The sequence below is a fragment of the Trachinotus anak genome, unplaced genomic scaffold, assembly GCF_046630095.1.
Source record: "Trachinotus anak isolate AG129_WGS33_773 ecotype Australia unplaced genomic scaffold, CSIRO_AGI_Tana_v1 ptg000039l, whole genome shotgun sequence".
In the NCBI taxonomy this organism is placed as follows: Eukaryota; Metazoa; Chordata; class Actinopteri; order Carangiformes; family Carangidae; genus Trachinotus; species Trachinotus anak.
In genome coordinates this window covers 2,126,077-2,152,040 of record NW_027273890.1, presented here as the reverse complement: position 1 = coordinate 2,152,040, position 25,964 = coordinate 2,126,077, and the positions used below count along the sequence as shown (strand labels likewise).

Below are 25,964 nucleotides of genomic sequence, written 5' to 3'. Positions count from 1 at the left end.
AGCTAATGTTACCTGATCATTTGGTCTAAACTTTAAAATCTTTGAATGTTACATTATCACTGGAGCAGCATGAACCACATCAATCCACCGCAGAATATCAAAGCATTTATTCTCTGACTAATGATCAGTTCCACGATCAATTAATACAATCAATTAGTTTCTTCTTTAAGTGATTAAATGTTTTGTCCAAGATGATGTCTTCAGACGCCTTGTTTTAGCAGAACACCAAAAATTTCTCAGAAGACACAGGAAACAACAAATACTGGAGCAGAATACTTTTTTTCCTCAAAATGATTGATTATAGAAATAGTTGTCAATTAATTTTAAAACAACTAATTGTTGCAGTGTTAAACAGTTTCATTTGCTTTGTTTGCAGTAGTGAAAAACTCCTGTTATGTAGCTCAGTGTCTCCGTTGCTCCTCCTGTGTGAACAGTTTTCAAAGTCAGGCTGAAAATGAAAATGGAGGAGAAGGACAGAGCAGAGGAGGACCCAGAGGTATGAAGCAGCAGACTGACGGGCTGAGTATGAACCAGGACGACGCTGGAGGACACAGAGGCAGCAGCCAGTCGTCACATGACACCCACACAAATGAAGAAAATGAATGCTTTGTCCGTGTGCTCAGCCTCCGGTCTGTGGAGCTGGCCTCTGTGTCGGCCGTTAATTGCTACTTGTCCCTTGCTGATGCAGCCTTTTCACTGCTAATTCTGGGCACCGGCTAATTATGAGCCTTACTACAGGGCAGTAACCTGATGAAGTGATAATGACTGTGGAGGGAAAGGAGACAGTGGAAACAGAGACACAGAAAACAAACACTGCTGTCACAAACAGGCAGACGTGAATATTTCAGGGACAATTGATGCCTTTCCAAGTTTTAATGTGAATTATTGTCAACTCTTGTCTGAAGTGTTGGATTTTACTGATTGTAACTTGATATCATCTTCTGAAATATGAGGACCGGCTGCTCTTCCCTCTTTTCTTTTTTTTTAATTCAAGGAGCTAATTCTAGTTGTTTTGCTATTGCTGCATAGCTAACTTTAGCATTAGCAGCTGTTTACTCACCAGTCTAGAAGAAACGTTGTGAGTTCAGCGTCAAACTTCATCCTTTACTCACCAACATCTGTCTCCAGAGGTGGAAACAAACACCAATGTTAACTCTTGCTTCTATCACATTTTTTCTTCTACTGAAGTTAGCATGCTAACCAGCTAGCCCCGGCCCGTCTCATCTCTTTCCAATAGCGACTCACTGTAGCCTCCAATCTGCTCTGAAGACGTATTATAATCTCTTGTATTTTAAAGAGAATGATGGCCCCCTCCCCCGTCCACCTCAAAGCACAAGCGTTTGATCTGCTTTAGCATCTCGGACATTTACTTCAGCTGCAGAGACAATCAGGTTTAGCTCCTTAGACTTTTATTTCATATCTCCTAAGTTTTTTAAGTATATTTTATCATATTTTTAATTTGCTGTCAATGCCAAGCTCCTCCACATTTACCTGTTGTCTTGATTTAAAAAAGAAACAGTCCTTTTTTCACAAACAAACTGTTTTCATTCACAAATTAAACCCAAAGCTTCTACTTTGCTGTTTTTTTCATCGCTGTTAAGCTTTACACTAACACTTCCTGCAGATTAGCTCTTTAATGAGGGTCTTTAGGCTTTTATTGTGAAACATCTGTACTGGAAGTGCTGTGTTTCACTGAAAACACAGTGATGAAAAACAGTGATGTCTAAAAAGTGGAAGTGATGTGAAGAAATTATTGAGTTCAACCAGTATGTCCAAGTTGCAGCCCAACCCTTTGTGCAGATGTTTCATAATAAAAGCCTAGCTGGTAAGAGAGTGTGGCTTTAAGGCTTTTATTGTGAAATATCTGTGCTGGGGTTGTTAGATTAGCTAATCAATTTACCAAACCTGAGGAAATCAACAAATCCTCACATTTTAGAAGCTGGAACAACGAAACGTTTGGCACTTTTTACTTGATTCAGTTATTGATCGACTGATCAATAAATTCCTTGTCTTTTAGCATAAATTTCAACCAGACAGAGCAGCAGCTGTTTTCTTGCTGATTGGTGCTCAGAGAGGAGAGACTGAAAGCAGCTGTGCTCTCTGATGAGCTCTGAAAAGCTGCCAACATGTTTTCTCTTCCAGCCGTTTCTATGCAGATGCCTGTTTGACTGTTAAATGCGAAATGCTCCCCTTCTTTCAGTGATCATTATGGGGTGTAAGCCGGCCCCTTTCTCTGGACAATGATTTGATTGGAGCTGATTGGATTTGCTTCCTCGGCTGCAGCCCGTCTCTCCCTCCGTGTCGCTGTGGTTAATGGTGCCTTTCTAAAGGCTTTATTAGAAGTAATTTGCTGCAGCGAGCGCTGACTGATATCTGGGCCATGACCCTGTCTCAGCTGAAGGGTAAAGAGGGAGTCCCAGTCACACTGGAAGTGGCAGGCCCTGCACTCTGTCCATAGATTAGAGTCTACGCTCTGTGCTGAATACATTGAAGAGCACTGAGCGTGGACAGGGATGAAGAGCGAAACGACACGGCTCAGTGAGTCGAACCAGAAACGTTGATGGACACAACTTTAGATTTATCTATTGTGTCCTCCAGACATGTTTTAAACCATGTAAAAAAACATGATTTTCCCACAAACAAAACTGGCTCATCTATTCTGACTTAATCTTTGAGGAATTCTGGGTCAGGCCCTGGCCCCGCCCACCACCTGCTTGCTCCAGGTGTCCAGGTGAAAGAGCAGAGAGGATGAAGATGAGGAGTCTGTTGAGACCAGAATCAGAGACTAGCAAACATATCAGAACCGTTAGCGTAGTTAGCATCTTTTATTTGTTTATGTTGTTTGTTAGCTTGCAACTGGCAGTGGCTGACACAGTGTTAGTGGTTGTGCTAATTGCTAACTCTGGCTCTCTGTGCTGACAAGGTTTAAGGTGTATTTAGCCCCGCCCCCGTCCCCACAAGTTGACAGGATTGGTTCCTTAGGTTCTATGACGTATGAATCCCTGACTGTCTGAATCTGTTTTTATGAGACTGTCATTGGTTCAGTGCAGTTTAAGGTGGAAACACTCAGTCATGGTGTTGACTGTTTATTTAAATCATCATGTGTCTATATTATATAAAAACATCATGTGGACGTTAACCAGGTGAAACACTTATAATATTATCTATATAATATGAAAGCTTCATAATGTTTTTCTGAATAAAGTACTCCCACCATACAAAGCTGCACAGTGTTAATCAGCTAAACCAATCTCATCAATTCCTGGTCCATGAGTGTTGCCATAGATACGCAACGTGCCCCATGAGGATGCTGCTATATACAGTACAGTATGTCATGCATATTCATAATGAATCATAAAACGTGTGAAGCAGACAACATGGCACACTGTGGCTGATGCACTGTAAAAAAAAAAAAAAAACGAAGTAGTTCCTTGAAGAACCTCCTGGTTACTGCAAGAACCAAGGGCTCATTCACAAACTCAAATTTTCTTAGAGTGGTCATAGTGGTGACATTGTAGAAAATGAGTTTCTCTGTTTTTCATAAACACAGTAAATTTGTAACAGTCCAGTCTGTAACAGTTGCACGACAGCTGCCCTCATGGACTGTATTTTTAGGATAGTGTTGCACGCAGTGCTGCGAGCTGTAAGAACAGGAACATGGTGCTTGCTCGGCTGTAGCTCGGCTGTATGGCTGAAGTGAAGCAGAAAGACATGAGCCCTTCATCTGTGCATCTGTGGACTCATGAAAGAGGGAGTCCTGGTCTATTTTGAATCCTGGAGTTTTCCTGCTAACCGCTGAAGGAGACTCTCCCGCAGCCTCTCTCAGTATCTGTAATCATTTATCAGTGGTATGTTGAGGAGGGGACATCCCTGGAAATAGGGCATCTTTGAAGACTGAATGTTTACAGACTCTCATCAGGGACTGCTGCCATGCTCCATCAACTCCTCTAATATGGATGGAATCTGTGGAACGTCACAAAACACATCTGAAAGAACTGAAACTGTGTGTGGAAGCGTGAAGGTTTTAGTCAGATTTATGGCTCAGTTTTTAAGACGAACATCCTGAACACCATTCAAGACTCATCAGGAACACGTGTTAAAGAAGCTCATTCAGCTGCTGATATTTTGGCCTCTTCCTCCAGAAAACCAGACCAGCTCCACATGATTGAAAATCTGCAGTGACTGATGTTTTCCCATCAGGGGCCAGAAGAAGATACATTGAGACTGTCCTGTAACAAACGAGCCCACAGGTTACTAGTTAGGTTTTGTTGTTAGGCGGCATCTAGTTGTCGTAGTAATGATGACAGGAGCAAAGGGAAAAGTGCGGTGATGTAGTTTATAGAGCGACAGAGTCCACGTCAGGAGGAGGTTGGGGTGGATGGATGAATATGACTCAGGAGAGCGGTGTTTGATTCCCATGTGACATGAGCAGTTTATGTTGTTTCTATGATCCATGACAGTTCACTGTTATTATTGTAACCATGGCAACAAAAATGTTGACGTAGTAGTGATTTTAAACCAAATCATCATCTTTTCCTAAACCTAACCAAACCATGACTGTTATTTTAGTAACCATGGCGACAAAGATAGGTACATTATTTATTTATTAATTTATAGAAAACTTCATTAATCTATAGAAAAACCAAGTTGTAAATGAATCACAGAGCAGCAGCTTAAAATCAATACCAATAAAACCAATTATATGAAAGTAAGATAAAGGAAATTTTATGAAAATTTTGGGAATAAAAGCACAATATTTTTCAATAATATTGAAATATATTACACAATAATAATATATTCATACACCTGGACACAAACTCTTTGAGACACTCCCCTCTGGCAGGAGGCTGCGGTCCTTCAGGACCAAAACCTCTCGCCACAAAAATAGCTTCTTCCCATCTGCTATTAGCCTCATCAAGGCTAGAGAGCCCCACTGTTGCTGATCAATTGCACCAATCACCAGAAAAAATTCCTTGTATATGAAAACATACTTGGCAATAAAACTGATTCTGATTCTGATTCTGATAAAGAGACAATTCGGTTAGCGTTAGCATTTGCTATATGATAAGAGATTGTTGGGGTACCAGTGGTTGTGACACACAAATGAGGTATTTTTAAATCCTTTACATCCCATAACTGCAGTTTGTGTCAAATCACACTCACAGTTTATAACTTGGTCAAATCTGAACACAGAAACAAGAAAAAGTATTTTTACATTCATCCACTTCCCAGTGATCAGTATCTCTGATGTCTTCATAAATAAACATCCACAAATACTGCAGGGTTGCAGGCTGCAGGAAAACCCCCTGAAGTGGACTCAGTAAAAACATGAAACTTAGACTGACCTCCTTCATATGAGCACAGTGATGTGGCCAGTGAGAGTCTCCAGACGTAGCTCCTCCCTTTCCTGGAATCACATGACTAACAAGAATCTCATCAGGCCTTTGTGTGTGTGTGTGTGTGTGTGTGTGTGTGCTGTCATTGTGCATCCATGAAAGCATCGTTCGCTTTGAATTTGTTTCCAACTGAGCATTTCTCAGTATGCAAATATGAAAATGCATGTTTGTGTGTGTGTGTGTGTGTGTGTGTGTGTGTGTGTGAATGATTCAGAGATGTCAAGTGAGCTCATGAATAATAAACAGGACATGCATTCAGCTGTGAATATTTCATGGTGCGTGAAAGTGAGCAGAAACACTCAGCAGAGTTTGGCATCGTCCAGTCAGCTCTCAGAAGGAGGGAGGGATGGAGGGAGGGATGGAAGAGTGGGGGAGTGGTGGTGTTAATGACCTGAGAAATTCACATGTTGCACACAAAAAAATAATAACCCAAGGAGGTTTTTTCTTAAAAGCTGCAGTAGCTGATTTTTCCACTTTCAGCTGAGACAAGTCAACATGTTGAACTTGTTTATTTCCACATTGAGTAGAACATTTATTACAAAGCAAATGTCCTGGAAACAGCATGAAACAAGTTACACTCAGCCTCTCTGTTTGTTTACTGGTGGATCTTCACTGCTCCAACATGGCGGACATCAAATCACTGAGCGAGGTCCCTGTGTGTCTGCCGGCTGCAGAGGAAGACTTTGTCCATTCGTTCATCTTCCACATCATCATTTAGTTTTTATTTGTTGATGAAAAACATAAAACATGATGTTGTTGTTCTTGTTTTTTTATTTAGTTGTAGTCTTGCTGGTGGTCATCAACGAATATTTCTCATCATAGTTTTTATTAAGTTTTAAGATTAGTTTTTAGATAAACATTTAAAGAAACCTCTGATGAAAATCAAGTTTTTAACCTTAAAGCTGGTGGAGAAGTGAAAAGAGCTGCTGCAGAGACAGAGAACACATCACAGAGGAGGTCGTCTCCAAGTCTGTGATGGTACATTACACTCACACACACACACACACACACACACACGCACACCCATGCATGCACATGATGGAAAAAGAACTACGATGAACATTATGAGGTAAGCAGCAGAACAAAGAGACGGCACATAGCTGCAGGTGTTTGTGTCTGTTTGGATTTCTTCTAACTGCCTGCTACAGCCCATTAAACATGTGATTCTTACCTGGATCATATGTGTGTGTGTGTGTGTGTGTGTGTGTGTGTGTGTGTGTGTGTGTGCTCACAGACAGCACACAGGGAGATATAAGCAGCTCTGCCAGCGTCTCGTCCTTCTTTACATAAGCCCTGAATCAACCTGATTTCTCTGCTCAGCCGTCAGACTCCTGCTCACGTCAGAGTGCACGTGCTTGTGTTAGAGTGCACGTGGTGCAGCCCAGCTCCTCATGTGAGATAGTGATTTATGTTTCTGTTAAATGATGAATAGATCTGACCCGTCATACGGGTCCTGATCAGCTTTTCTGCGCGTCACCACAGAGGAGAAACACTTAGACTCGAGTCGTCTCTGTCTCTGTCTCCTAGAAATCACCTTCAACTGTCACTAAACTGTTTTGTTGTGGAGGCAGTTTCATGTCCAGCTGCTTCATGTTTCAATAAATGAAGGTTAAATATTAATAATGGCGTGGTTCTGAACTGTTTCTGTATTAAACTGGACCAGGATCTATCCCAGACCTGAACCAGGAGCTGAGAGTCTGAGCAGAACCACAAACAGGTTAACAAAGCTGGAGTCACTACAGGTGGAGACCACACCTTTACCTGAGAGATAAATGGACTGCACTTACATACTGTAGCACTTTTCTACAGCCACTCAAAGTGCTCTACAACCCATTCACACACACACTCATACACTGATGAAGCAGCCATCAGGGGCAGGATTTTGCCCAAGACATGCAGACTGGAGGAGCCTGGGATTGGACCGCCGACCTTCTCATGAGTGGCTCTACCTCCTGAGCCACCGCCGCCCCGACCTACAAGACAGTTTCAAATACATGAGTCTGGCACCACGTAGCTCCTGGAGCCCCATGTGGGATGGAAATGAAGCGGTTCAGGTGTAAAGCAGGAAGGTGAATATTTCATATTATTACAGCTGTGACTGACTCTATTGTCCTTCATTAACAATGATGCATCATTAGAAGCTGTGCTATTAATATTTTCTAATTAGGAAAACATCACAGTTTTTTGTGTCATGTTTGCAGGAGTTTGAATTTAAATTCTGTCCTCTGGGAACGTTTTTGTGAGTGACGTGAATCTGAACAGTCTCATACGACAGTTCTCCTCGTGGACAGGTGACGTTGATCAGGCTGAAACTGTGGCGGGAACAAACCTGACAGGAAATAGTCAGTCATGGTGTTGACATCCTGAGCTCCAGCGTTCTGCTCAGTTGTCTCTTCGACCTGAAGGTGGCGTTGGACGAGGCGCCAGAGGATGTCCTCTAGTTACTGCAGTGTGTCCTGGGGGAGCATGAACGTCCGTCCGGCAGCTGCTGAGGGGTTTGAGTCTGGATCAGACTCCGAGCCGCCTGCTGACGTCTCTGCACACTTTCATTAGGAGGATAAATCTCTCTCAGAATAAACTCGTGGGTTTCCTGCTGCAGAGCGAAGCAGCTTCTTCAGCTCGTCATAAGCCTTCACTTCATCCCCCATCCCCCCAAATCTCTGGGGACCTCATTCTGCCTGCAGGGTGTGTGTGTGTGTGTGTGTCTTTGTGTGTCTGTGTGTGTGTGTTCTTCTGCCTTTATGAGGCCTTGGTCATAATTGCAGGGACCCTAACAGTGGAGTGATGTTATCAGGTCTACAGCTCCTCAGTCCTCTTCAAAGTCCAGTTTCAGGGTTGAGATCTGGTTTTTGGGTTAAGAGGCGAACGTGTGTGTGTGTGTGTGTGTGTGTGTGTGTGTGTGTGTGTCAGGCCTGTGTGTCTTTGTGCTCTGGTGTGTAGTAGGGATATGTGACTGTCCGTCTCTACATATTAGTGTCCTCTGATTGGCTGCCTCCTCAGTACATGTTTACCAACATCACTGCGCTCATAATGCAGATTCATCACTGCAGCTGAGCAGCGAGTCTGCCTGAGCTACATGACGTGGTGTGTAGTCATTAATGACAAGTCGTTGATATGATTGTGTCTCAATTAAAGCAGGATGTGTTGTGGCTCCGCTGGTTTCCTGGTGTCAGATGTGAATAATGGTGATTACTGCAGAGCAGAGCGAGCTGACAGAGAGAGAGACGTGTCCGGCATAGCAAACACTCAGCTACAGTATTACACCTCCCATCCTTCATCAGAGACTCAGCACAGGCCTGACTAACACAGGTTCTCCTCTGGAACACACTAGAACCCTGCGTGGTTCTGGAAACAGACGTCGACTCATCTGAATCAATCATTTCTGATCAATCTCTTCAGTTTATTGTTTTTATCAGGATTTAAATTCAGTGAAGCTACTTCCAGGTTAGATTATTATTATTATAATGAAAACCCCAGTTTTTGAGTGATTTCCATCATAGTTTGAACAGTTTTGGTCACTTCACATAGAAGATTTCTGCCCACTACCAACACACAGGTAGGTGACAGCGCCCTCTAGTTGTCAGAGACTGTCCTGTAACAGACGAGGTCAGAGGTCGTCTGTCAGCAGGTTACTATGACCCAGAGTCAGGTTTTGTTGCTAGGCGACATCTAGTTGTCGTAGTAATGATGACAGGAGCAAAGGGAAAAGTGCGGTGACGTAGTTTATAGAGCGACAAAGTCCACGTCAGGAGGAGGTTGGGGTGGATGGATGAATATGGCCCAGGAGAGCGGTGTTCGATTCCCATGTGACAGGAGCAGTTTATGTTGTTTCTATTCTCCATGACAGTTCACTGTTATTATTGTAACCATGACAACAAAGATTGTCTAATGTTGAGGAAGTACTATTATATTAACCCAAATCGCCATCTTTTCCTAAACCTAACCAAGCAATGACTGTTATTGTAGTTACCATGGTGACGAAGGTAGGTATGCCGCTCTCGGTACAGTCCCTGAGTTTATTGATGTAACCATGACAACCAAGGTCTGGTGCCCCTGCCGCCAAAAGGGTGCTGTTTCAGGAGACACTGCTCTGGGTCGTAGTATTTGAGCCAAACTTTAATTTAAACTGTTGTTTATTTACTCAAGCATATGAATGTAGAGAAATAGTGAAGATGTAAAACCAGCTGTGAGCAGCACTGAGAGCTTTTAAAGAACCAAATGTTTTTCTTGCTTTAACACGGTGAATTATTTCAGTGTGTGCTAACAGAGTTAATGGAAGCTTAAATAGAGCTTCACTGCACAGACAGATACAGAGCTGAAGTGTAGTGTGTACACATAACACCATCGTTTTCTCAACAAGCTGCAATCATCTGCTTTTCTAGGAGTGTGGTGATAAAAATTCTCCTCCTGGTTGTTGTTGTTCTGTGTAACATGATTATTCCTCGTCTAGGACGGGACTCAGTCTCTAGAGACCGTCCTGAATCCATCATCCATTTTCTTTACCTGATTATCCTGCTGTGGGTCACTGAGGGTTTGTGCTTCTCATGTGTCTCCAGTCACACAGAATTTGAATTTACAGAGAAAATATTGTGAAACCAGTGATGACTGAAAAACCAGACGGTGGTTTAACAACACAACCAGAATCCTCAGAGGACGGATGATGAAAACATTCAGGCTGCTGCTTGATGAAGAAGATCTGGTGTTAATGGCTCATCTCCTTTTATGTAACACTGGAAAAATATGTCCATGTGTTTGTGATTATAAAGCAGGTCTAGGTTCTATATTAATACTGTGAAAGTATCAAAGCCTCAGTCCACAGAGAAATGCACACAGCCTGTATTCAGACACTGAGCCTTAAAACCAGCCGTCAGAACTTCTGGAACTTTGTGATGTCACAACAAAGCAGTCACTGCCCTCAGCCACGCCCCAAGCTGCACCCACCTGGACCCACCATCCAACCTTACAGGATTTGGTTTCTCTGAGTGTTTATCTGAAATCTTTTACTTTTATTGGCTATTTTATTGGATCAGCCAATCAGAAGAGGGGCTCAGATCCTCTCTTCTGATTGGCTGACTGACCTGTTGTTACTAGAGCTCCAGAGAGAAGCCTGAGAGAGGAGATGTAAAACTACACTGAGATGATTTTTGGTTCTTAAAACCACAGATATATCTTCTGATGGAGATCAACACTTCAGATAAAACATGGAGCCTTAAACAGATCCACCTGCAGCTGGAAGGTCACAGTCAGCCACAGGTCTGATCTCACCATGGTTTAACGAACTGTAACACAAAATGCTGTGTTGTTATTCTACATTGGTTTGTTAACTTTCATCACAGTCCATCCAATAGTTGTTGAGTTGTTTCACTAGATTAGTAGATTTTATCCTCTGGGGACCATGAATGAACAGAACAATCTGTCTGGGTTGTAGAGATGGTCCAGTCTGGACCAAAGTGCTGCACTGACAGAGCTGAAGGTTTGTCTGTAAATCTGGATCTGGATCTGTACAGGAACCAGTCTCAGTGGGCCCCAGCAGCAGCAGCAGTGCTGTGTCCTGGTTCGACCTCTGTGAATCAGTGATGTGGGTGCAGCTGAGCTGTGGCCTGTCAGACAGAACTGAGGGATTTCAGACCACCGAGCGCTGTCAGTTTGTCCCTGTGATGTTTTCCATGTGGCTTTGACAGCTCGGCTCAGCACAGGGGCGGGAAACTGGTAATGAGCGAGATGCCAGCCCTCAAGTGTGTGTGCGCGCGCGTGTGTGTGTGCGTGCGTGTGTGTGTGTTAAGTAGCTTTCCCAACATTTCTTCTTAATTACCTAAAGACTGGGCTTTGCGTCAGCTCTTTACTCGATGATTCATCGTCGTTCTCAAGGATTTTATTTTCTCCGACTCTGCCGTCGTCTTAACTCTTAACTTCCTTTTTTTTTCCTCCACAGGTGGAGTGTGGTCATTGCTCTGACTGGATGAGGCCATCAGTCCATCCCTCCGTCAGCCAGAGGAAGGATCTGATGAGAGGAGTGCAGAGAGAGGAGAGAAGAGACCTCCTGCTATGGCCAGTGGTACAGAACAATATTACAATCCCATCTTCAGATTATAATCCCACGTTCCAGAGGAGACGCTGCCGCCTCAGTAGCATCAGAACCCAGTGTGCTTTCCATTCTGCTAATGTGGCTCTTGATAGATCCACAGTGACACAGTTAGAATATGTTTATTACTGAAACTTCTGGATGCTGATTGGCTGGAGGGTTTAACTGGATGCTGGTTTTAAATGAATGCACCAGTAGCAGAGTCACTTCTGTAACGACCATCAGCTTCATGAGCAGCTTCTCAGAGAGAAACACACAAACCTAATTTTAAATGTGTAAATCAGCTGATGTTAGGAGGAGGAGGGGGAGGGAACCCTCCCTGTGTGTCGGCCGTCAGCCGGGTGTTATCGCTCACGTTAACGTTAATCAGTCTCTGGATCATATCACAGGACTAATGATGATGACTGTGACCTTGCAGCTGCAGCTGAATTCATTTAAAGATGAACAACTGTGGTCGGTGCCGTCGTCCCTGTCTAATCCATTAACCACACCATGTTATTAATATTACACTGAAGCTGTTTCCACAGTGATGTGAAAAACCACACTGACCCGTGAATCCTCTGAGACACCTCTAAGTGATTGGAAACATCCTCGATGATGGTGGATCAGTTTAGGGTTTGGAGGATGGAGGAGTGAGGGTGGGAGGAAGCTTAATTAACCCCCCCCCCCCCCCAGTCTTTGACATCAGTCTCTTTTGTCATGCTCCCCCCTCCTCTTTGTCTCTGATGTGTGTCTGCTGGTCTCCGGTGTAGCAGCTGATGGTGTTGAGCAGAACCACCTGGGCGTCCCTGTCACCGATCACGGAGCCTGGGCCACGGCCATGAACAACCTGGGTATCATGCCCGTGGGCATCAGTGGGCAGCAGCTGGTTTCAGGTACAGTCTGTTTTTAACATCTTTTATCTTTACACACTCTTTACACCCCCAACCCCCAACCCCCAACCCTTTTCCGAGTATCACAGACCCTCGTTACATGTGAGGACAGCAGAGGAAGCAGTGGTCGTAAGGTGGGGAGGGGCGGTTAGGATGAGCCGGTCAGGGTTAGTGGTTGGGGAAAGTCTCCAGGAAATAAAGTAGGGATGTTCATTTAGAATTTTCTCTTTGATCAACAGCCAAGATGTGGAAACCCTGAGAGGCACGGGACTTTGTTCTAATTTAGGAAAAAACTATAACAAACAAACAAAAACAAAATGACTGACTTGTCTCTCAGAGGTAATTTGTTTTCACAGATTAAAAAAAATATAAGACTTTTTTTTTCATAAAATATATATATATTTTTTAAAACATTTTGTATATGTTTTTGTACCATTCATTTCATCCACAAGATGTTGAAGTTCCCCACTACTCCAGTCTATATTGGACTAATTATTCTGCCAGAAATACTTTAGGAAGTCAGGTGAGATAGTGTGATGAGCAGCACAGTCCACACAAGTGATAAGATGAGATGGAAGATTGGATCACGTTTCAACTTCGTAAAAAAAAAAAAAGACATGTGATTAAAATGTTTGATTTAGAACAAACAAGTGTCTGAGTTTAGGCACACTGAGACACAAAGACCTGGGATCAGCCAACAACAATGAGGTAAAGTCGTTTACCTGAACCAATAACTCTGTGACAAACTTCTTCACAATAAAAGCGTCCTGCTGGTTCACCAGTGGAAAACTTTTAATGTGAACTGCCAAGATGGCGACGGTGGAGCAGCTCACTCTGCGCTTCAAAACTGCTCTACGCTACGGCCATCTTTATTTACAGTCTATGTAGCAGTAACAACATAACCTTTTTTATAAAGTGTGTATCAGGACTTTGTGTCTTTCCTCTCCCATCATGTGACAACCCCTCAGGTCTATCTGGTGACCCTCTAGAGGGGCACAACCCCTAGGTTGGGCACAGCTGATTGCTTTGTGCTGGTAAAGGCTGAGTGTGTGTGTGTGTGTGTGTGTATGAGTGTGTGTTGGAGTGTGTGCTGGAGTGTGTGTTGGAGTGTGTGAGATGTAGCAGACAGATTTTCCCAGAGCTCAAACTGCGACACTTTGCTGCAGCTAGAAAACAGCTCAACAGAGCCTCCAACATCTGGATGTGATGATCTTCTGTTCTCTTCCTCACATCTAAACCACATCACCTCAAACTGTCCTGGGGAGGCTAATGTAAACTGAGAACTGTATGCAGCCACTGAGCTCCATCATTTGCTCAGCAGTGTGTACAGGACAGTACGGCTGTACGCCAACACCGGCCTCAGTTGTTATTTAACAAAAACTACACTAAGCTCAGCCTGTTGTCCCTCTGTTTCATTTCTCTCTGGGCTTCATTTCACCTTGGAATCTGTTTATGAAATTGTTTTTTTGAGACGTGGGGATTTGTCTGAGCTTCCTGGTTGTGTGTCTTTCTGCTATATAAAGGGTTCGTCATTGTATAAGTGCTGCATTGTGGGGGTTTATTAAATGAGCATGCAGGGAGATTTGTTGAGGGGTTTTTTTGCGTTAAGCCCAGAATAATTGAATGCATGGATCTAACTGAGAGGAGCTGTGATGAGCAAAGAAGCTGCTGTGAGGGACAGACAGCAACAGAGCAAACTACTTCCACTGGACCTCAGAGGAAATATTAAAATGATGACATGATATTATTACAGTGGTGATCTGATGCTGAGGAGACTCCACCTCTGGCAACAGCTGCAGCTCTCCTCCCTCTTTAAATCACATGTGGGAGCATTTAGATAATGAAACGCTGAGACAAAGAGAATCTGAGTGTGTGTGTGTGTGTGTGTGTGTGTGCGCGCGCGCGTGCACGTTAAAGGGTCAGTTCAACCAAAATCGGTTGGTCCTCCGTTGCCACCTCTGCAGACCTCTGCAGGTCCCTGTGGTGCCTGGTCCAGCAGCAGCAGATTCTTTAAGTCTGTTATGAGGTGGAGCTGATGTGGATCAGACTTTTTCCAGAACATCCCACAGATTGAGATCTGGGGAATCTGGAGTCCAGGACAACACCCTGAACTCTCTCTCATCCTGAACAGCGTGTGCTGTACAGCAGGGCTGAAAGAGGCCATGAAGGGGTGAACCTGCTCTGCAGCAATGTTGACCCAGGTTTCAAACTGACCTCCACATGAAGACCTGGACCCAGGGTTCCCCAGCAGAACATGGTCCAGGGCATCACCTCCCTCCACCACCTGGTCTTCTTCCCACAGTGCCTCCTGGTGCATTACTTCCCCAGGTAAACAGTGCACAGTACCGGGCTGTACACATGATGTGCACAACAACAGGACTCATCAGACCAGGAGACCTCCTCCCATAGCTCCATGGTCCAGTTCTGATGCTCCTGCAGGCTCTTGACTGTGGACACTGGTCTGGATGGAGACTCTGACATAGTCACTTCTCTGCTGGTCCCGACCAGACAGGACAGCCTCTGTTGGCCTCGCTGAGGGTTGGACCCCCATCACCCCGTTTCTGGTTCCTGGTTTGACCCCCCTCTGACCACCATCAGGAGGTACTTACAGACCGGGAGGAAATACTCTCTACTAAAGAACAAGTACCTCAAATTTGAGGTAAACTCAGAAACTGGAAATTTGTGGATTAATCTGCTCACGATTCTTTAAGGGTTGATTTTGATTTGGGTCAAGATTAGAATTAGGATCAGTTTTCAGTTTTAACCCTGACTTATGTATGGTGGGTGTGTCTTCTCACCTTGAGAGTAATCGCAGCCAGATGTTTCCCAAAGAGGCTGATGCAGCTCTTCTTCACGGTTCTGGTGTAAAACAGTCATAAAATAATTACAATTAAAGGCATTAACACTCTTTTCCTCTTCTCCCTGCCGTGGCTCTGGTTTACGTTTTTCTCCTCCGTGTGTGTTTTATTTCTCCTCCACATTTCGTCCTCTGTCTTCCTCTGTTTCTGTCGCTGGCAGCTGCAGCAGAGCTCCGAGCCAGAAAAATGAACCTGGCTCCAATCATTTTGGCTCTGGGAGAAAAAGCTGTGAGCAAAAGCAGCCTTATGTGATTATGATGAATGTGTGGCACAAAGACTTATAATTTACCTGTGGGGGTTATCGCAGACGACGCTTTAATGAGTTTTCCCAAGACCTGAAGAATCTGTGAATGCGTCCTGGCTGCAGACGCTCTGATTTATGGGAGATTATCTCTCCAAGTGTATTTTCCCTTTTATCTCCAGTAAAGAGTGTGGGGCTTCTTTATTTTTGCCAACAGAACTCTGTGCAGGAAGTGTTTTATAGCTGTTTAGTTCAGAGCCCCTTTTGTTCCCTAATGCTGGGCGAAAATGACAATATGTTAGGAATCGCTGAGATTGTGACAACCACAGAAGACCTGCTTAAAGACCATTTATTTTATATATAAAAAGAGGACAAAAGTTCAGTCCAGGAACTCACACTGAAGGTAGATCCATCCATTTTGGGGTCACAGTGCAGCAGGGTAATCACGGTCCAGGCATCCCCCTCCCCAGCAGCATTTTCAGGGTGTCCCCCAGCCAGATGAGATATAATCTCTTCACCAGGTTCTGGTGTTTCTCCCATATTCAGATGGTGGAAGCATCACTGTCTGTTACTGTGGCTGTCCAGAGCCTTGCAGAGCGGTTGTATAACATGTTATACGAACTAGTTTATTTGACTTGCTCTTGTACAACCACTGTCATTGTTTTTAATCCAAGCCGAAAACAACCATATTTACAGATGATTCATCCTCTGGAGAACATGCTTTGCTAAAGCTCAGGTCAGTCCATCTAAAAGAGTTTGATATCTCCAAACATTTCCAACATGAAAAATTGGAATTATTCAGAGACCACTGTAAAAATGTGAAGCACCATGTTTCCTGTGGTTTGATGTTTTTCCCACTGATAATCTTCTTGTGCAGTGACAAAGCACAAACCAAGAACAAAGCGAGGACACGATCGACGTGATGAAAACCCACAGATTTGTCTAAAACAAACTGGAAATGTGAAAAGCCTCAAAAAAACCTCCCTGTGAGCTGATGGTCTCAGGTGAAGACTCAGCAGCTTTGGCCACATCCTTCAGACGCCGCAGAGTGCGACTAGGCTCCTTAAAATGCATCCTTCTTTTCCTGGTCAGTGAAGGATACAACAGGTGGGTCCTTCGTGACCCAACCTATCCCAAAAAGTGTAATCCATTGTGCACTGGTATTTCTGTAACCGGTGCACAACAGTAAGTGTGGGCACAGCTGGTGACTCAAAATCCACCGCAGGCCAGACCATCTCATTTCGGTTCAGCCTTTGCCGTTTACGACGGCTACGAAGGGCTACACCCTTGTAGACCACGACCTCCGAAGGATGCGGCCCCTTCTCTGGGTCCTCCACACTGAGCAGCAGCAGAAACATTTATTTCAGTGAAATGACAATAAGGGACATTTGTCCTCTGCTTGTGTGACATCCTGTGTGTAATTTGAATCACTCCGTTCTCCCTGGTGTTGTGGCTGCGTGGGCAGCAGAGGGGGTTGTGGGTGGGGGGTGGGGGGGTTGTGCTGACGTTGTTCCTCCTGCTCTCTTGTTATTGCAGCGCTGAAGATAGGAACATGCGACACTGCACCGCCCTCCTCCAACCTGCTCGCTCTATTTTCACCCAGACAGCTGAAACATTGCTCCTGTCGCCTCTGTCCTCTCACTGTTTATCTTCCCCCTTCTTCCTCACTTTCTCTTTGTCCTGGAGAACAGACCCCCCCCCCCCCCCCCCCCCCCCCCCCTCCCCCCCCCCCCCCTCACCAAGCCTCTCTCCCCTCTTCTACGTTTCCCATTAGCAGACTCCAGATGATATTTTCTTCTCTTTTCACTCGGATCCAGTCTCCATTTTGTCTTCTCTTATCTGTGTTTTCTTCCAGATAGTGAGGCTTTATTTCTCTCTTCTGCTTTTTGGCTCCTTTTCTTCCCTTGTGGGTTTTCTGTATTTTGATATAATGGAACCACAGTTTCACAGCCTTTTCTTCCTTGATGCCAAATTCATGACTGTTAAAGATGAACATATCATCTTGCAGTGGCCAACTCCGCCGAACTTCCCGCTAACTCAAAAATGTTCAAAGAGGTGTAGCATCTGTGGAGCCAAGACTTCGGTGCATGCTGGTTTAATAATTGTGGTAATATACACCCCGTTAGCATCGTTATCACAGCTGAGTATCTTGCTAGTTAGCTAGTTAACAAGCTGAGCTAACAAGTCTGGAATGACAATAAGGGACATTTGGCAGAAATTGATACCTGCTAATTAGTGCTAACATGTAAATAAAATAATACTAGGATTTCACTCAACTTCACGTCTCAAGTCCTCAAGTTATATCACACCACAAACACAGAGAGGTCGCGTTCAGTGACTTGAATTAGCTGAGGTAGCATCGAGCTGACAACTGTCTTTCAAACAGGCCACGCCCTTAATTCTCCATCAATTTAGCCCTTAGTAAAATGTAAACAGGTGAGTTCTATAAAATTCAGCCGTACAGGTGTCACGAAGGAGGAAATGATCTCTAGAGACCAGAACAGTTTCTGTACCAGGCTGTAAACATGTTTCTTTCTGCTGTAAAGTTGGACATTTGAACATGGAAGTCTCTGGGGACTGACTCACTGCTGGACTCTAGTGGTCATTAGAGGAACTGCAGTTGTATGAATAGATAATTTGGGACCTCAGAGGAAGCTGAGCGAGTCTGGAAAGGAAAAAATCAAAAAGACAATAACAGTGGTTCCATTATGGCTCAGACATTATTTAGGAAAAGGGCGACAAAATTGTGGAGGGGTAATTTAATGGTAATTAATCTGTATGGATTTCCTGTCTGAATCTGTGCAGCTCATTTCAAGGTTTTTAGAGCAGCGAGTAGAAAGAAGCTTTTACCAGCTGAACTAGGTCACACTCTGAACCTCACACAGCAGACGCACATATTTGTGTAACAACTTGTTCAGACACAAAATGGTCTGTTTCACCTGCACTTACAAAAACTGGAGTATCCTTACCAGAGGGAAAATGTTGGTGCTGACCTGGGTCCACGAATCAGAGGGTCGGTGGTTCGAACCCTGTTCAAACTCCTCCCGTCTGTGTGTCAAAGTGTCCTTGGGTAAGACAGTAAACTGCCCCTAATGTTCCATCGGCGTGTGTGAGTGTGTTATATAAGTGCGGTCCATTAACCTTTACCTGCAGTGGAAGACGTCCTCCTGTCTTTTACTTTAAGTAAAGAAAAACTCCATTAAAAGGTCCGAAGTAACCTACAAGTACACAAGAAATACACAGTAAAAGTACACAAGTAGTGCAGTAAAAATACAATATTTTCAAAATGGTGTAAAATATAAACATTGCCATAAAGCACAAGTACCTTAAAGTTACCTACTGTTGGTACTGGTAATAAGAGTACTGAGTACTGGAGAACATGAAGGCAGCACCACTCTGAAGGTAATGACATGTCCGTACCTCACACATATCTAACTGAGCCTTTTTTAATCAAACACAGTTCAGACGCTGGTTTTTGTTTCTGTACCATTTCTCAGACTCAACAGACTTTGTGTTGTTTCCTGTAAAAGCCTCAGATCACTTCACACTGATGTCAAACAAGGTGCCTGATTGTCTAATGATTTACTAATAAAACTATAATCCAGTCGGTCATGATCTCTGTCCCACTCTCTTTTCATTATATCTAGATTACAGTATATTATGTTATTTATCTCTATTCATCTGCAGCGTTTAGAGTTTCCCTCCAACGGTGTTTTGGAGGATCCATAATCAGCTGATGAGGCCACAGATTCACCTCAGGGTCCAGATCATGGTGGAAATGGTTTTAGAGAAGTTTTATGTTACAAAGGTAGAAAATTTAGAAAGGAAATGTGAGCGAGGATCATCATCATTTATAAGGAAGGTTTGAGACCTGGAGCTGTGAAACTGTGAAGGTGGATCCGGTCTCACACGAAGCTAAAATGATTTTCAAAACCCCAAACGCCATGATGTTTACAACAGATCAGACTCAGAGTCTGTGCCTGCAGCTTCATGCAGCATGCTAACATGTAGCAGGTGTATGTTTATACCATGTTAGTTTAGCATGTTAGCATTAGTGTTAATTGTTGTGATTTAGTCTTTTCCTGAGATTAAAAGTCACATTTATTCGACCTCAGCCAGGAGGATTCATCCTCTGGGAACCAGACTCTGGTTCTGGACCAAAGCTGGTGGACTGACATCATCACACAACAAACACAAACAAACAACAAAGCACAGATAAGAATCACGCAGGCTGTCGGTCTTTCAGTTGTGTTAACTGTTGTGTCGTTGTGTGTCCTCAGACTCTCTGTGTATCCAGAGGTTTGACCCCGGCCTGGGCCTCATCGCACCCATAAACCCCATGATGGCGGGCATCAGCCTGGTCCCTCCACCGCCCGTACCCCCCGACATGCCGGTCATCAAGGAGATCATCCACTGCAAGAGCTGCACCCTGTTCCCTCAGAACCCCAGTGAGACACACACACACACACACACACACACACACACACACACACACACACACACACACTCTCTCCTTTATGTTCTAGTAAACACTGTCTGTCAGGAACAGGATAAGGATGATGATGATGATGATGATGATGATGATGATGATATCACTGTGCTCCAGACCTGCCCCCTCCATCCACACGTGAGCGCCCCCCCGGCTGCAAGACGGTGTTTGTGGGAGGTTTGCCAGAGAACGCCACAGAGGAGATCATCAGGGAGGTGTTCGACCAGTGCGGGGAGATCACCGCCATCCGCAAGAGCAAGAAGAACTTCTGCCACATCCGCTTCAGCGAGGAGTTCATGGTGGACAAGGCTATTTACCTGTCAGGTGAGCAGAGTGAAACACACACACACACACACACACAGACACACACAGAGACGCTGCCTGAGGTGAGCCACAGTCATAACTGATCTGAGCACACGACCTCCTGAGGACAGACCGTAAAAATGTCCCAGCTGTCAAACACCACAGTGACAGTGACACCATCATTTCCTGTCCTCCAGGGTATCGGATGCGTATTGGATCCAGCACTGATAAGAAGGACTCGGGGAGGATCCACGTGGACTTCGCCCAGGCCCGAGACGACCTGTACGAGTGGGAGTGTAAGCAGCGCCTCCTGGCCAGGGAGGAGAGACATCGCCGCAAGGTCCACGAGGACCGCCTGCGGCCGCCGTCACCCCCTCCCATCGTGCACTACTCTGAACATGAGGCGGCACTGTTGGCAGACAGACTGAAAGGTGAGCTGGGTCAACGCCGGGGTCACCGCCCCAACACAGACTGAACCATGACAACAGATTATAAAGATTAAAGAATCAACTGCTGCTGCAGGCGCTGACTGGTCACACATCTGTCGCTCTGTGTGTGTGTGTGTGTGTGTGTGTGTGTAATCTCCTGTGCAGCGCTGCAGATCACCTGCTGCGATGGCTAATAATAACAGGAGCAAATGAATCACACAGGAACCTGCACAATTATTGATGTTCCTGGTTTGTAACTTCCGTGAAGAGACTGAGACAAACAGCTGTTTGTGTGCAACAGTGTGAAGCCGTCGCACACTGTGGCAGCACAGGAGAGCTGCAGAGCAACGTATTGAAGATGATGAACAGACCGTGTCTGCAGGTGTCTGTGCAGTTGTAGTATGTTGTTGTTCTGTGTGATTCTGAAGGAGCGTCACTGACTCATCAGCTGAACAGATGCATTAGAACAGCTCTGGTGGATATTTACTGAGGATGTGCAGCTCACTTTTTTAGGTGCTTCTGTTTATGTGCTGAACGATCCCTCCAGCAGCACTGTTTGTTCTCATGCAATATGTATTTTAGAGCGTTGCTGTTCAGAGGAGGATGCAGATTCATACAAATGTCCACTGCAGCAGGAGACTGTGTCTGAAGCTGGTAAAACCTGCTGCAAACTTTACTCAGCAGCCATCACACTACACACCTAGCTCTTCTATAGTCCAGCTACCACAGTCCTGATGAGGAGAGTTCACCTGAATGTCTTCTTCAATTTGCAAGTGCTTCAGAGGGTTTTTGCCCTGGGTTTGACCTCTCAGGCTCCACACAGGCTGACCTACCTCATCAGTGAAGGTTGTTGGAGCTGTCTGCATCCTGACAGGAAAACCTGCAGACACAACTCAGGGCTGAGAAAGCTTGATTTCACTGAATCAGTTTCTGTTCACAGCTGATATTCTCCTAAAAAAGACTCCACAGATGAACCTGTGAAGCACAGAGCTGTTTGTAGTGAAGACACAGACACGATATCTGTCTGTGGTTCGTATACAGAGGTTTACATAGCTCTTCTATTTTTAACCACCAGTTTTATCATGATGATAAATCTCATGATCTGTCTGTACAATAAGGAGGAGGGATTTGACAGCGAGAGATGAGACGTGGGAGTGAAGTGACGGGGGGGTGGATGAGCGAGAGGCGAGTGATGAGGGATGTTGTTGTGGAGGAGTGTGAAGGTCACTCTTCCTCCTCCTCCTCCTCCTCCTCCTCGATGTTCCCTCTGCTCTGCTGAGGCTGATTCTTATCTCCACCACTGGAAATGCTCCATATTCACAGTAAAGGCTTCACTGTCACCTTTACTGTTTACTGTGATTTAATCTCAATCAAATCCAGCAAACTGCTCATTAGTCAGTAACTCTTGTTCCTTCAGTACAGTACAGTGGTGTCATTTTCCAAAATAAAATACCTTAAACATGCATGATATTGTAAAAGGTCCATTACAACAAATAATAATAATAATAATAAAAATAATAATACAAACATGATTCCATTGTGAATGATGTTCATGAGTTCAACAAAGGTATTTCATTTGGTATAAAGGACTTCCTGTAAATGTTCTTCAGCGTCTTCCTGAGGACAGTTTATTGAATTGTTTGAAAAGGGGATGAACAGGATCAGACACAGTTTGTGGAGCTCTCTGTTCCAGCTGCAGTCTCTGTGTACACTCCAGCTGTTTCTGCTCTTTCCCAATAATTAGATAAAATGAAATACATAATGAAACAAGTCATAACCTTCAGTTTCTCATTAAAGCAGCAAGAATGTGTCAGATTTATGGCCCTGCACAAGGAAGATTAAAGGTCAGAGGTCAACCTGAATATGTGACACTAAAACAGAAATTTCAACAGCCACATGAAGATGATTACACACTCAGTATATCAATGCATTGAACAAGTTAGACCACCCTGCACTGTGGCCTGTCTCACGAAGTCCTTTAGCCTAGCTGCTAACATTAGCTGTTAGCTAATGTTAGCAGCTTATTAGTGCACTAATAAGCTGCTATTAGTGCGATTGAGAGTGCGTCGGAGTGATCCTATAAAACCATAGCAGATTTCAGGTAAACACTGCAAGGTTGGATGGTGGGTCCGGGTGGGCGGGGCTTGGGGCGTGGTTGAGGGCGGTGACTGCTTTGTTGGGCCTAAAACATCACTGTTTGTTGCGGCTTACCAATAAATTACACACATAACCTCCTTATAATCTTTAACTATGTATTTTCCAACACTAGCAGTTACCTCATTACTTCATATCCTCCCCTGTTTTCTGTCCTTCTCTCTCCTCCTCCATGTTGTTGAGATTTGCTTCTGCATCTCCAGTTTAACCACAAAACCCAAACCTCTGTCGCAGTCTCCCATCCACCATCTAATACCTAACATAAACAAGCATGTTTTCTCTCTGAATAACCTTTTTGAATTCATTCTTCACCTCAAACAGCAGGGGAAATAAATTTCCATTATTCCCTCAGTCATCCCCGTTCAGCAGCGCCTCATTGTGCTCGCTGTAATGTGACTGTAATCTGCTGCTGTGTATGAATGGGGCTTTATCAGAGCGGGGAAAAGTGTCTTCTTACAGGTTGTGTTGCAGTGGGTATTGAGCTCATTAAATGCTCTCTAATTCACTCTGTTCTGCCGCCGTCCGTGACTCCACAGCACCGTTCAATTATTATTCAAATGGAGGAGAACGCACTCGAAGGAGGCCCGCAGAGGCTCTGCACTTTTTATGACTGAGAATGAATGCAGCTCGTGGTTTTGGTTGAAAAGTTGAAAATCAAAAATGCCTTTTGTGTTCAGTGGCTATGTCATAATTCACAGAGCCATGAACAGCGAACGCCCCAAGAGGAGGATTTTAATCCTCGCTAGCTGCTCTGTTGTTTGTTTAGCCCAACTGAACATTAAAGGTCCCATGAAACGGCTCTCGCAGCACACTCCTCTGTCACCATCTGGTGTGAAGTCTCAAAAAAAAAAAAACAAAGATGCTGGGGAGGGACTCTGCATTTCAATTGAAGCTTAAAAGTAGGTGGGACAAATGAATGCCTAACACTGGACATTTTAAAGGACCAATTTGACAAATCTGGATCAGTAACTTCCTGGACCTCAGTCTCCAGTCAGAGACGCAGCAAATACAAGCTGCTCCATCACTGGATGAAAGGGAATTAATATAAGCTGCAGACTGTAAAATCAGTTTACTCAGCAGTCTTTAGTTTCCGCCCATCAGAGACATGTGATTGGATGTTTCTTTCCAAAATGCACCTTGGGGGTCGTGGTTAACTCCACCCTTGAAGTTGAAGATGTCCACAGGCTCGTACCTTCAACTCTTCATCAAGTTATTCGTCTTTTGTACTGATGGAGAGTTTCATGTCTGTCCAAGCTGTAGAAAAGCTCCAACTCTGAGTCACACAACATCATCTTTGGGAAAAATTAAAGGGACTTCTACTCCTGGGGCCACATTTGCAGTTATAGTTGGGATTTAGTTAAAATCTTTCTTTTATGTAACAGCTGGCTTTAAAAAATAAAGACATTTTCATAATGGAGACAAGTAGGGCTGGATAATATCCAGGACTGAAATACACTTTCTCATTTCATATCAAATTTCAATACCTTTGGAGTAAATAAGTAAATGTCATCAGTGTCAGTGAGCCAATCAGCACGCAGCATGCTTAGACCAAGATCTAATATTTCCGGTGATTGGCTGTTTACGTGACTTGTCCAGGGTGGGATTGGGATTGGGATCAGCTGGGACTGGCTCTAGCCCCATAGAAAATGGAAGGATGGCTGTTTACATTTGAGTGTGTGAAGAAATGTTTTAAAATAAAACTTAAGTATAATTTGAACCATAATGTGTATTGTAATTTAGTTTTTCCTAAAAATGGATTTGATCAAACTGGTTTTGAAAAGAGTATCGTTAAGAATGGAAGTCGAGGTTTAGCTATCAGTGCTGATAATGAAAACAGAACACAAGCTTGTTTCCTGTAGCAGAGCTCCAACAGACACATGTAGAGATCAGGTCATTTTGTCCTAATCTTTGAATCATTGATCAATAAACTGTAACATTACTTCACTGTGAGCTGTCTTCCTGTGTAACTTTCCCTCACAGAGGACCACAAGTTCAGCGAGGCCACGGCAGTGCTGTTCACCTGGATTGACCGCGGCGAGGTCAACCGCCGGACCGCCAACCACTTCTACTCCATGATCCAGTCGGCCAACAGCCACGTTCGCCGCCTGATGAGCGAGAAGGCGCAGCATGAGGAGGAGATGGAGCGTGCCAAAGAGGCCTTCAAGAACGCCCTGCTGGCCATTTTAACACAGTGTAAGGAGCCTTCATTATTTCAGACACGTGCAGACAGATGTTTCCAGGCTGACAGAAATCCTCACCTTAAAAACTGTGACTGTGCAGTTACTCAGGTAAGTCCAGCCTGTTTCATGGTTCATAATGCTGTGTGCTGGTTAATGAGCAACACCAGTGTGAAATAAACACAGACAAAGGAAAGACAAATATATTATAACAATATTCTGTAAATAAAAACTTTATCTCGGAGGGCATTTTATGAACAATTTATTTATGAATCGTATACCGACATGCTAACTAGCTTTCAAAGCTCCCCAGATTGCAGCTTGTTGTTGTGTTGCCCTTCCTCTCCAGCACTGTCCCGTGTCACATGATAGACAGATGGTTCATCCAATCACCTGCCAAGTATTTTTTTTAAAGCGTCCACCCTTTTCCAAACAGTTTACAATGAAGCCTACACAGGTTCTGTGTAACACACCAACTAAGCTCTCTATACCATAAATAAAATATAAATAATGTCTTTAAATATTTGTAAATTAAATTATTTTTGACGTTTCATTGTTGTTTTTTTTTCTTGTATTTAGGATTATCACTGTGACAAGCCGATGATAGTAACTTCTCCCCATCAAACAAAAAAGAAAAATTGAGCTTCCCCTGGCGTCAGTTCAGTCCTGAATGTTCAAGTGTTAATATTAAAATAGAAAGTGCTCTGAGAAGGAATCATATGGCCTTTACTATATTATATTGTTATGGGACCGGACGTGGGCCGCCGACATTTTAGAGATTTTCAAGTGGGCCATGACTTGTTAAAGGTTGGGAACCACTGCTTTATACAGTTCACTGCATGACTCTTATATTAGATTGAACAAGTTAGACGTCTAAACTGACAAGTGAGAGTATAATGAAGCTGCAGTTGTATAATAGTAAAACTCTAAACCACAAGAGATGACAGTATATAATATTGAGAGG

The 25,964-nt window shown here is 44.0% G+C and overlaps 1 protein-coding gene across 3 annotated transcripts in view; it reads left to right on the top strand.

Annotated features, from left to right (window-relative positions):
- The window catches only part of enox1 (ecto-NOX disulfide-thiol exchanger 1), an 84,298-nt gene that overhangs the window by 39,391 nt on the left and 18,943 nt on the right, over positions 1-25,964 (top strand). For 2 of the 3 annotated variants that reach the window (XM_071472574.1, XM_071472573.1), the window contains 6 exons: positions 11,329-11,451; positions 12,231-12,353; positions 19,730-19,897; positions 20,056-20,262; positions 20,439-20,672; positions 24,804-25,016. In XM_071472574.1, the coding sequence (XP_071328675.1) occupies positions 11,442-11,451; positions 12,231-12,353; positions 19,730-19,897; positions 20,056-20,262; positions 20,439-20,672; positions 24,804-25,016 (955 nt within the window). In that variant the 5' untranslated portion in view covers positions 11,329-11,441. The remainder of the gene's footprint in view (positions 1-11,328; positions 11,452-12,230; positions 12,354-19,729; positions 19,898-20,055; positions 20,263-20,438; positions 20,673-24,803; positions 25,017-25,964) is intronic. The other variant, XM_071472575.1, reaches the window with a different exon arrangement.